The 12,868-nt window shown below is 42.6% G+C and overlaps 1 protein-coding gene across 9 annotated transcripts in view; it reads left to right on the top strand.

Moving 5' to 3' along the window:
- Positions 1 to 12,868, top strand: part of BRSK2 (BR serine/threonine kinase 2) — a 324,182-nt gene that overhangs the window by 301,534 nt on the left and 9,780 nt on the right. For 4 of the 9 annotated variants that reach the window (XM_082760891.1, XM_082760887.1, XM_082760890.1 and 1 more), the window contains 2 exons: positions 481 to 570; positions 8,962 to 9,009. In XM_082760891.1, coding sequence (XP_082617017.1) covers positions 481 to 570; positions 8,962 to 9,009 — 138 coding nt within the window. Of the gene's footprint in view, positions 1 to 480; positions 571 to 1,815; positions 1,890 to 8,961; positions 9,010 to 12,868 lie in introns of those variants that run through there. The other 5 variants (XM_082760889.1, XM_082760892.1, XM_082760886.1 and 2 more) reach the window with 2 other exon arrangements.

The raw sequence follows: 12,868 nt of genomic DNA, 5'->3' as shown, positions 1-12,868 counted from the left end.
GTTGCCACCACTACAATTGTTGCTAACATAGCTGCTCTGTGCATCAGATTTGAAGTACCTCCTTGTTTCACTCAAAGGTCTCACTGTCTCACCTGGGCACTATGATTCCTTTCTTACAGAAATGTGCAATCACCCTTATTTCCTGGCTCATCATGTGCTCCACACAGGGGTTAAAAGTAAATAACAAAAATTAAAATAATAATAATAATAATAAAACACTTGCCTGTCTTTACAAAAGGAGCCCAAAACCCATCCTTCTTCTTGTTGAGTGTAGCATTGCAAAGTCCCTGTTAACATGGGGGGACTGTATAATAGTTCTTCAAAGTTGTGCCTTCAGCTGAAGTACAGCTATGCTGGCATACACTCTTGGGGACAGGACTGAAGGGAAAATGTTTGTGATCCTTTCCCTCCAACCTGTGTTATCTGGGGATTTGGCTTCTGCTGCTCTCACAGCCATGCATGCCTCTTCTCTCCTCACAGGTCCAAGCCGTCGTTTTAAGAGGGTAGTAGAAACCATTCAGGCACAGTTGTTAAGCACACATGACCAGCCTTCAGTGCAGCAGTTATCAGGTAAGTAGTTTCTACTGTTGGGCACCTTGCTTCAGCAGGGACAGGAAAGTGAAGTGCCTCTCAGTATCAGGAGGCTGAGGGAGGCCATCCCTCTGTTCACAGCAAGAACCTAGCTCTATTCAGACAGAGGAGTAACTCCCTGCACCCACCCTACTCCCCGCACCCTCCCTCTCTCATTCCCACTCCAGTGCTCCCAGCGCATTCCCTAGTTGAACAGCTTCTGCCCTCCTCCCGCCCAAAGAGCCATTTGCCCACTTCTCCATCAAAAGCTGCATCATCAACAGATACTCCAGATTTTCTCAAGGTCCAAAAGTTCCCAGAACAGGGACACAGTCTAGAAAATACCTGATGTACAAACCCTTCAGGTACGCCTTAGACACCTCCAACTTCGGAGGTCCCAGAACAAAACTGAGAGCTACTTTTAACTAGCTGTAAGAGCAGCATTTTCAGATGGTCAGACAGTGGCTAATAGTTTCCAGTAGTGTGGTCAAATTCTTGGCCCAGTACTGTGGTAGCACAAATCATACACTAAGGTTCTGCAAAAGCGATTATGTTATTGATTTTTAAAATAAGTTGCAATTCCTCATGGCGGTAAAGAAAGCTTTACAAGTGTGGCCCTTTGCAATGACATCAATCTGAATCTCCAGGCAGCCTGAGATGATAATACAGAAACTCGCCTCATCCCACCATTATGTAGCAAATGTTCACTCTGAACACTAGTGGTGACACTTAAAAAAAAATCAATGACGACAATTCTGTCCTTTAAGAGGACAGAACAAAGGAAGAAGGTGACAATAGAAAACTTAAGGAAGCTTAGATACTGGGAGTGCTTCAAGGAAGGAAAAACAGGGAGAAACAGAAATGCACAGATACAGGGAGGAAAGAGGAGCAAAGTAGAGAATGGAAGCTGCAGGAAGAAGAGGCAGGAGGAATGGGAAGATTTTTCCCATTGTGTGATGCTGAAAAGGTAGTAAATAATATACATAAGAGCCAAGTTATATGTTTTACCTTAGTGTGAACCAGCTGAGACAAAACTGGAGAATGAAGTCAGCATAGCGTCATGCAGTTAAATCCTGGGTCTCCTTGGCTCATTGCACATATGGGTTACATCCTTCTGGTCTAACAGTGTGGCTTTAACAGCTGAAGATAAAATAAGTCTGTCTAGAAGAGTGTGTGCTCACTACGTGACAGAAAAGTATGCTCAGCTCAGGAAAGATTATTTTCCACTTTGCTTTTGCCCTCCAGCACTGTCTGACCTTCTGCACGCTGGATTGCAAGGATGCCCAGCACATGGGTTATTCTGTTAGGAAACAGGAAAGGTGAGGATATTAGAATTAGATCTGATTCAGATTTTTGCTTTGTGGACTTCTGAAATAAAATCAAACTCAAGAAGGCAGCCAGAATTTTCTGCCAGCCCTTGCTCTTGGGAAATGCTGGATCTATTGAGAGTGAGGGCAATTAGCTAAGAGAAAAGCATCCTCTGAATCTAGCTCCTATTACCCCTGCTGCGTGAACAATGTTCAAGCATCCCTTGTCTCTTTGGGAAAGAAGTGTGCCCTTACCCTCTGATAAGGGAAAAGATGTTTAAAAAAAAAAAAAAAAGGTGAATAATATGATCTCTCTTAACTTTTTCACCTTAACATGTGCTAGCTAATGAGGCCATATAGAAAGACAGACCCTGTTGCACATTTGCACATGAAGCAGGGTACCTCCATAAGAAAGTCATATTAGAATAAAAACCACTCATCTGACTGTGGCTCAGAGAGACACTCAGGGCAAACCATGCTGTAAGAAGTGTATGTGACTTACAGTTATGCTCTGGTTCTGGAGTGGAGAAATCATACTACAGATGCAGTCTTTTTCTACTGCATAAAGCTACATGAGAGCATTTCTTTCTAGCAGGGAAAACCCAGCCTGATCTTTAAAGACAGGGAGAAAGGGAAAACTCCACATGGAGTGTTAACAAGTGAGGCAGCTCACAAGAGGCACAGTGCCAAACTATCCTGTGTCTATCACCTGTCCTGATCAGTAAGAGGCATGTCATTTGAAAAAGAGAGAAGTGATTCAACCTGAAAAACTTAGTTTGGAGCAGAGTACAACGAAAAGAGAGAAAGTACGGGGAAAAGATTGTTACCACAGAAGAGAAAACATGGTTCAAAGCAGGGGGTCCCATGGTTCACATCCTCATCCAAAGTGAGACAATAAGTGGAAATAAATGGGTAAAGAGACCACAAAGAGTTCACATTCAGCACTTTGCTCAGCTGGTTGGCTGTGGTTGGGTAGGTCTACATAGGGGCTTCCTAGAAATTGACTCAGTGTTTCTTATGTAGAAACAAAACAAGTTCTTCATTTCTTTCTTCTCCCACGTTCCCAGCCCTTAACACCTCACAGGAATTGTGGTGGCTGGACTCCTGTTCAGGCTCTGTAGGCAGTCCTCTGCTGCAACAGAATGAGGTTACAGTTCACTTTGACTCTCCTCCTCCATGGCTTTGAGGATATTGCTGGCTCTGACCAGCAACGCTGGCTTGTTTGTTCCCTTACCAGAGCACTGGAGATGTTCCTAGCTCATTGTGCACAGACGTATCCTCTGTGTGGTTGTCTGCCCTGCCTTATAGTTCAGATGCCATTACAGGTGGGATGATGAAAGCCACCTGTGAAAGGTGCATGCTTGTAATGTGAGACCTGCAGAAGGGCAAGATTCAGGGAATACAATATAAAAGAGAACCGAAAGGCCTAGTAAGCATATGGCGCTGACAGTCATTCTCTCTCCAGCTCCTCTTTGATCCGTTATGCAGCATGCCAGCCCACTAAGCCGGCTTGCCTGGGTTTCAGAACGTACTTTTCTCTTTCTCATTTCCTCCAGCTCACAACAGTGTTTGTAGATGTCATGTTGCCCATGCATCTGTGTGTGTGTTATGTGAGTGTGTACACATACGTACCTGATTTAGGCAGATGTGTTTCTATGTCATACTTGAGTACCCTATAATCTCTCTTCCCCATGGATATCCCTGCATTCACTTCCATTTTCCCTTCCTAAGACTGTCTGTGCTTATTTCTTCCGACATCCTGTGAAGCAGGAAGACAGCTTCCTTCCCTTACTGGAAAAAAATGTGTAAATAAATGCAATCCATCCCAAAAGCTAATCTAATACTTCTAAAAGCCACTGTCCAGTTGGCCAAATTTAGTGCAACATATCAGCTTTCTACCTTGATGCTTCAGGACATGAAATCCTCTGTGGTATAGCTGCTGAGACAATACCCAGTCTACGGACTTATGACTGGTATAGAACAATCAGATAGGTGGTGATGGCTCATTTTGTCTTCCAGTATAAGAACTAGAAGCCATCAAATGAAGCTAGTGGAAGCCAAATACCAAACAAATACCGAAAGGCGTGTCTTCATGTAGTGGGTAACACATGTAGAACTTGCTGAAGCGGATTTTGAAGCTTACAAAGGTGCTCATGTTCCCCTGAGTACTTTCTACTCCTAGGGAGACTGGATGACTCCCTGGAAGAGGAAACTTCATGGCAACTACTAAATGGATAAAACCACAGCAAACTCAGGAAAGCCCTGACCTGAAAGTGATGAGAGAATGAGGCAGTGCTAGGAGGAAGTGTTCTATATATGCTTGGTTTGCTGTTACTCTGCTGCATGTCCACGTGTGGCTGCTTTTGGAGAAAGAGCTCTAGGTGATTTGATTTTGGCCTTTTTTCTGAGCCAGAATAGCCACCTGTGTGTTCTTGTTACTGGTATCACAAAATGCATTGTGCCTGGTGATGCCCTGGAAGGACAGTCTCTCTTGGATGAAGAATGAGTAACAAGGTCTGCGGGAACAGCTAGCCTTGTCTCTTTGTCCATTGGTGCCCTTTGGTAGAATAAAGGGATCTCCTGAGGGAGAAAAAAAACACATATATTTTTGCCTTTGCTTCAGCCCAGTACCCTTTCCATTAAATTATAATCTGTTTTCCTCCAGTGCCATTGCACAAAAAAGTAATAGAAACAGCTGGTGAATGGGAACATGCAAAAGCCATCCGTGATCATACACGGGTTATCAATTTTTATTTTCTTAATATTTTCTTGCCTTTTTAAGCTTTGGTTTTAAGTGTGGGGTACTGCATATCCCCTTTTTTTTTTTTTACCTTTTTTTTTTCCTGTGTTTTAGTCAATCAGCAGTGCTGAAATAGCTGTTATAACTTCTTTGTAATAGGTTTTCTGATGTTTTATTATATTTCTTGGCTTCATGTGAGATTTTAACCCTCAGCTTCTCAGAAGTTCGGAGTCTCTCAGTGTTACTGCTGGAAATGCCTTTCATCAGCATAAGCAGCTGTTTAGGCACCATATGCAGCTCCAAAACAGGGCTGTGCAAATTCTTTCTGATTGCATGTGTCTTCTGTATATGCACCTGATCTCTCTTACTGTGCTGGTGTATGTCTCAAAAAGAAAAAAGTTGTTCACGTGACTCAAAAGGCTTTGCTGGAGTATTGATCTGTGCATTCTAGGTGTTCATCTTTATGGCTCACAAGAGCTGTGGGTTGGCTAAATAGCTACAAAAAATACTAGTAAGAAATGGCTTCCAAGTGTGCAAAGGATTTTATCAAAAGACAGAAAAAGGGAGTAAGGAGCAAATGAAGTGCTTTTGCCAGGTCAGCTTCCATCTGCAGACGTGAAACGGGACTATGTAGCTGTCAGTGTGGAACTGGACTGCCATTCAGTTTTATCTGGGGCTTGTCCAGGTCCCAGCTTTATCTTGTTTCCTGCATTCCTGTGGGATTCTTTATGTTGTAACCACTCTTGTAGCGTCTGGGGCATCACTTTATCTTGCTGTCATGCTTCCCACCTATAAGAGGCACAGTGTAATGCCTGGTTGGATTGCTAGAACACTGCATTTTGATAAACAACTTTAGTATTATTATTGAACAGACCTCACTAAAGTTAACTGAGTAGTCCTGAAATAAAACATGTAAAAAAGAGTCCAAGCACTCCAGTTTATAGAACAGTGCATTTCAAGTAGGCACCCAAACACTGGGGAATTCCAACCCAAAAGGTAACTGCTTTGGACCAGAGGAAGTGGTATCTCCCTTAGCATCATCTGCTTTAATGTAAGTGGTTATTGGGAACTATCAGCAATTGACAGGAGACGTTCAGTGCTTTTCTGGGATCTAGCCCTGCATTTGGAGATCTCCAGAGAGCAGTTGTTTGTGTGAGATTTCCTGGACTGGGACAAGTCACAGTCCCAGAGATACCAGATGCATCTCAAACCAGGCTGTTTGATTGTGAAATTTATGAGGAATAGAAACACAAGTTACTGAAAAAAAAATAAATTCAGGAAAGAAAATTCAGCAGAACACTAGGATTTTTTAATGGATTCGGAACTCGTTTTGACCTTTTCATGTTCCAATCAGGAAGGGCCTATTTTAACCAAAGCATTTGTCATCTGTTAATGAACTGAACTGGGTGTCATTTGTGAAAGAGTCTTGGTCAAATCTGAAGCGTGAGGGACTGCCAGCAATTCTGAAACAAGGAATTGCCTTATCATCAGAAGGATTGAGCTCTGGCACTGCCACTCTGCTTTAATTAAAAAATTAAACAGCATACATTAAAAATGTAGTTACATGACCCATCCGCACTTCTCAGGGAGCATTTAGCTTTTGGACCCTGGTGTTATTCACCTCACATAACACCTTGATCCTGCAGACACTGGGTTATGGATTATTATCTGTGAGCAGAAGCCTGCTGCCAAGAATCTATGGCTTTCTAATAAGAATGAAAATTCTCCTTTAAAATTTTAAAATACTTTATCATACAGAATATTTATTAAAGCAGATGTTACAAGTTGATGGAAATGAAGGAAGTATTAAAGTAATCATTATAAGAGAGAAGCTGAAGGCATATTAACTCTGTTAGTCTCTTCAAAGATGTGGTATCAGCTACTGTTTCTGGCATGCTCATTTTTGCTGTCCTTTAGGAATGGGGAAAAAAAATACGTGATCATGTGTTAGGAAGACATTAGAAATAAAAATAAGTTACTGGGCAAGTCTTGGGACTGGCCATGGCACTGTAGAGAACGCAAATTGTAGTTTTTGTTGTGCATAAATGTTCTAAGAAAGAAAACTGTGAAGTTTTATTAGTTTTCCTTTGATATTTTTCCACGGTCTTATATTTCAAAAGAGTCTGTGTGTTTTTTCCTATCCATCCAAAACTATTCTACAACCTACAAAATTAGTGTTTTAGGAACAGATCCCAAGGTGTTACATTATCAAAAAGCCTACACTACAATCCTTTATTTTTCTGTTGCGGATCTGTCAGTTTGTTTTCTGATCACAGGATTAATGTATGTAGAGCAGTTGCACAATTAGCTTTAAATGAAATACTTAAAAGAGCTATGCTGACCACAGATGACTGAAAAAAGACAATATTCTGAGGTACTACCTTAAGAAGGCATCATTAATTTATGTTAAAAAATCACAAAGAAAGAGAAATACTCATTTCAGGAGACTCTTAGTAAACCAGCCATAATATTTACCTATTCTGGCATTATCCAAGTGCTACCATTTTTGTTTCTTGACTGCTAGTGACTGTGTGGTCAGTCTGGATGCACTTGAGAGAAGAATTCCAGGTGATGGAAGTGGGAGTCAGAAACAATCTTTCAGTCCTATTTGAGACTTTCCTTGCTCTTCTTCCCTGTTCTTTTGCACTCTTTCAAAGCAGAGGTTATGGCTGGGTGACTGCTCTGAGCTCTGCCACCATAGATCTGTAGTTATTGCAGCTGGGTGTAGTTGATTCACAAGGGGTTGGACAGGAGCGGCTACAAGGCATCAGGTAACAGGCTTCTCCAAGTTATGAAAGAAGAAAGAAACAACTCATGGTTGTGACTCCTTGACATTGCCTCAATCAGCACCTGTAGGCACTTCCTAAACCTGTTAGGCATCTCTGGGGAGAAGTATTTTTTGGGAGCTTAGTCTGGCTTTATACAGTCAGAATAGCCAAAGACAGGTGAACTCCTGGCCTCTGACACCTCTGATACCTTGTTCCAAATCCTGAATCCTCTCTTCTCCTTCACCTCCTTCCTTTTTCCCCTCTTTCTGTCAGTCTTGTGCCTTTCTGAGAGACCTCCCATGGGTTTAATCTCCCATTCAGCTCTGTCAGCCTGCCTTTGACCTTTGGGGTGGAGAGCATGTAACTTCTCCTCAGATGCTTTGACCAGCATCACTGGACTAAGCACTACTCCATGCTTTCCCAGGCGATCTGTGCAGCACAGGGCTGGCCGCATCAGAAAGCACAGCCATGCTCTTCTAGAATGGGTTTAGCATACCCAGGCATATCCAGCATCCCTTCCTCCTCTTTGAAAATTACTTTTCTGTGGAGAGGCATGCTGAGAAATGGTCCTGCCCTCTCTCCTGCAGACTTTCAGCAGACAGGGAGTAATTAGAGCATCCTGGCAGGCAGGGATTTGGGGCATATGTGCGCATATTTCCAAGAGGCCTATTTCTTTAATACCTGGGTTCTTACTAGAGGCCAGGCAAGAGGAGACCTGAGACCGAACCAAGTGCTGTAAATGTTTCCCACTGGCTCCAGAGGGAGCATGGGCTGAGGCGCCAGGTGCCGCAGCAGCCTGGCTGACAGCAGCAAATCTCGCTTGCCAGCAGCTTTCACAGGGAAGAGACCAGTGGGGCTAGTCCCCTCCACATTAAAACTCCCATGTAAAGCTCCTTCTGCTTATCACACCTGAATTAGTAAGCACTGGGAGGCTGTGGCAAGGGGAGCTATACACAAAGTGGATAGTAATATCACTGGGCCAGATTCTGCCACCCTTTCCAGGAGTAATTCTGTTGCCTGTGAATAGTGCCATTGAAAGCAAGAAGAGTAAAAGACTACACGTGAATGAGAAGGGCAGAATTATGTAAGGGATGTGAACACTGGGATCTAAAGATGTTTCTGAGCTGTGTAAGTAACCACCATAGCCCATATCCAGTAGCACAGTGGTGCATTTTCTCCCTCTCACAAACTTTTGATGTACATAGCTGGCTAGACATTTTCTGGGTGTTGCAGGATAACTTGCAAAGATATCCAGTGAGAGCAATGTATTTCAAGGCTTTTAGATCGCTAATTTAACAGCAGAACGATTCCCACATCTCTGAAATCCCTCTAGCTGTGATAAAGAGGTGGGTGCAAGCAGCAGGACCAGGCGAGCTCCACTCCCAGTTCCACGGCCAGGTTTTCACTGGCATAAAGCGTGTGGCAGAATTTGGCCTGGGTTGTGTGAAGTCCAAGATGCGTAAATGTTTCCTGCTTCAGGTAATAATGTGCTAAGTTACTACTTTATGCACAGAGGTATGGAAACCTTTTTTTATGTTTCTCCCTCCCTCCCTCCTCTTTCCGTTCTATGATCCAGACACCACTAACTGTATGGAGTTGATGACTGGCAGACTTTCCAAATGTGGTAAGAACTTCCTTCCCTACTGCCTTTTCTCCTTCCCCAGCCCCTGCTGAGCAACATAATAACGCGCCGCCCTGTCCCTTCCACCTGTTCCCCTTTCCCATCCCTGCTCTCCCACGCTCTTTTCAAGACTGCACACCCCCTAACAGCCCACAGTGTCTTTCACTTACCTGGTGAACACGAGCACATACCCCTTTTTCTGATCCTCCCCATCCATGCACAGATGCACAGGCTCCACCACAGCTTTCCCCTTCATAGCACAAGTGTGTGGTGTTGCACTTCAGATTTCCCCCCTCACTGTCACTCAGGCCAGTGATTTTCTTTCCTGTTTTGTTGTTGTTGTTGTTTACTTGCTGCCTTTGATTCTTGGTTCTTCAGTGAATGCTGCCCTGCTAGCTGCTGTCTCCCTTGTTCTCCTGCAATTTATTGAGACAGGATTGCTCTGTTATTTAATTCCCTTTTGCATCCACTCCCTTCTTCCCCATGTATCTTTGGGGTAAGACCCTCTTAAATCTTCCATAAGACATACTGCATATTATCTGCCAGACAGTTAGCTGGTATAAATTGGTATAGTTCCAGTCTGGTTTCGAGGAAGGGCATTGTGTTTCTAGCTGGAGGAATAGTGGACAACTGGAAGTTTAGAATTTTGTTAGGAATGAGAAGAAAAGGAGTTTACTGCAAAACTTGCATCTCAACTTGCTTGGGGTTCCCTGAATTTTGGCTAACTTGTCCCTTGCCTTCCCTCCCTTCTATGCACACAGGGACTGTATTCTTTCTTTCATTACCTGTGCCTCTCCTGACTCCTTCAAATACAATGGTGGAAATACCCAAATACTATAAGAGAGGGTTTTTTTCTTTTTCCTTTTATCTTATACAGAAAGGTTCTGTACAAGAGAAATCTGTTCTCTTTAGATTTCCATTCTGGTAGCTAGGCTGAATTCAGACATTTCTGTGAAAGGGAACACAAGCTGTTGAGGAAGTGATCACTGAACTGGTACTGCTCTCCAGCTGGACTTGTGACTCCTGCGTCATCTCTTCGTATATTGAGGGAAGTTCTTCTGGAGTTGTTCTGCACTTTGTAACAATGAAGGAAAGCTGTCACAGTGGAGATAATATTAGGTTTATGTGCGTGTGACTGAGAGCAGAATTTGTCCTGTTTCCTGATTTCAGATGATCTCTTTCCCTAAAAGTGCAGCTTTGGTCGTAGGATTTTTTCCTTTTCGCTGAGAAGGGCTCATATGATTTCTTATTTGAGTTTTCTGGTTTATACCATTTCTGATCTCTTCGTGAAGACTCGTTTAATTTGTAGACAGACCTGCAGCTTCTTCTTGAAGGCATCAGACAGCAAATTTCTGTTCTCCCTCAAGCCTTTATTTCTTGCCTTATCTGGCATTCACATCATACAAAAATACTGAAATGCTGATTCTGCTGGTTGCTTTCAAGTTAATTGAGCTACATGGATAAGCAGTCAGTACTCTGCACTCTCTAAACAGAGCATTACTCTTCACTCCCAGCTCAGGCAGGCCTTCCAGCTGTCACGGTGTCAGCATACGTCCAACAAGGGACAAAAAGGACAAAGTGAATGCCATCAAGGAGACTACTTTATGGCAGCTACAGCACAAACAGAGTACATACACAGATCCATAAAAGAGATAGGAAGAGGTGTTGGGGTTTAATGGAGCTGCGTCCTTTGAATCAAATTCCTGTTGTGCTCACAAAAAACAGAGGTTGTGGTGACGTTCATGGTGCTGAATTCCACTGTCCTACATGACCAAAGAGCTATGTTGTGTGCAGGGGAGCTCACCCAATATTCAATCAGGGAAGTAAAGAGGAATGATGCCAGGATTTAACCTAGTATTGGCAACTGTCCTCTGACTTTGAGGACAGGCAGCACTCTGTGGAGTTGGTGCAGCGTTCATCTAGTAGCAGCCAATAGTGTAAGAAAAACTACACTGAATTTTTTTGACCTCATCATCGTTCCACATTTTACGAATGAGCATAGGAAAGCATTTGTGCAAGAGTGTGGTGGTTTTACTGTGCTGGGCAACTAAACCCCACAACCACTCTCTCACTCCCCCTCTTTTTAGATGAGGAGGGGGAGAAGTAAAGCAAAGAACAACTCACGGGTTGAGATAAGGATAATTTAATTAAAGGGAAATAATAATAATAATTAAATAAAGATTATTATGAACTAAACAATTTAAGTAAAGGGAAATGAAAAGGGAAAGGGGAAAAGGGAGGGGGAAAGGGAAAATAAAAAGGAGGGAGGAAAACAAACAAATAAAATAAATGAAGGCTATGTGGAAATGCAGAGGAAAGAAATTACTCTCTACTTCCCACAAATGAGCAATGATTGACCACGTCCTTGAAGCAGGGCCTCAATGCATGTAGCCGGTGTTTGGGAGGAGGACCGACGTTTTCCCAACGAGAGCCCACCCCTCCCCTCTTCTTCCTGTTTCCACCTTTTATTGCTGAGTGTGACATCACATGGTATGGAATATCCCTTTGGTTGGTTTAGGTCAGCTGCCCTAGTGATGTTTCTCTTCTCACTTTTTGGTTAGAGAGAGGCCCGATGCTGTGCCAGTGCTGCTCAGCAGTAGACACAACACTGGTGTGATAACACTGCTGTTCCAGCTACAAGTGCAGAGTACAGCACTGTATGGGCTGCTGCAGGGAAAGTTAACATTCCAGCCAGACCCAGTACAAAGAATTAACACTGGAGCAGGAAGAGCAAATGAGATGCATTATGCCTGGCACAGCCATGTGAAAGCTGTGGTGGGGATGAGGAATATCTCTTCACCCACTATAAAGCACTGAACTTGTAATTAACAGCAAGGCAAATTTATTTAGTCCTTTAAATGTTATTTCATCTTCTGCTAGTCGTAGTCATCAATCTGAGAAATGATTCTGCATCTAGCCATTAGCATTGAAGAACAAGTTATTGTTGAACAGCAGAGGTATGTCAGAGCACCTGCCAATGTCCAAATGACGTAGCAGCTGCTGTATCAGTCCTACCTGCACACACTGCTGCCAACTCTTAGTATTTCACTAGGGAAGAAAAACTCAATCAAGTTGAAATGTACATTGGGATGGAATATTATATTAATTATAATTATATTATAAGTTTCCACCCACGTCAGTGGGGGAAGGGGCATTTCTAGTGTCAGGAAGACTAAACTGATTTCCATGAAGTCTTTAGTATCTGTTTATAAGAATAACTTTGCCTTGTAAAAGCTCTTTACATTTAAAATGCAGCTGTAACCCAAAAATTGTCTGTAGAAGTGACACCTTCCAGCTTAGCTGATCTTTCCCCTGTGCATATTCAGAGCCAAATCAGTTTAGTGACAAATAAGCTTTACTATTTTATGTGCTGCCATTAAACCTTATAAACTTAACACAGCTGTAAAAGACAGAGCTGGATTCTGTTTCTTTTGAGGGAGGATTGAGAGAACTGTTTACTATCATCTAATCTGGTATTTACATCTATCTCATTGAAGAATAGATTGTATAATTAACAATGCAGTTCTAATAGGTTCTCCTGAATCTTTACATAAAAAAATAAAAATAATAAAATGAAAAATAACACTCAAACTGGAAAGCCATCAATCTTCAGCCACAAAGCAATTCTCATTATAGTTTGAGCACATTGGATCTGGAGCCATTGATATATACCACACGGAAGCCCAATGCCATTTCAGTAGTCTTTCTTCAAAAGAGTCTGTCTTCACAAACTTGAATGACTTTAAGGCCTTTAATTCAAGAACTGAGAGTTTGTTTGGGTGGTTGAATCAGTAGTAAAGCTGTTGTACAGTCTTTGATAGCTCCCTTTCCCAGCTATCCATAGTTTTTTTGTAGTCTGTAG

Source organism: Aythya marila (assembly GCF_965140915.1).
Source record: "Aythya marila genome assembly, chromosome: 5".
Classification (NCBI taxonomy): Eukaryota; Metazoa; Chordata; class Aves; order Anseriformes; family Anatidae; genus Aythya; species Aythya marila.
The sequence above is the reverse complement of the archived record's forward strand: the minus strand, read 5'-3'. Positions and strand labels throughout refer to the sequence as shown.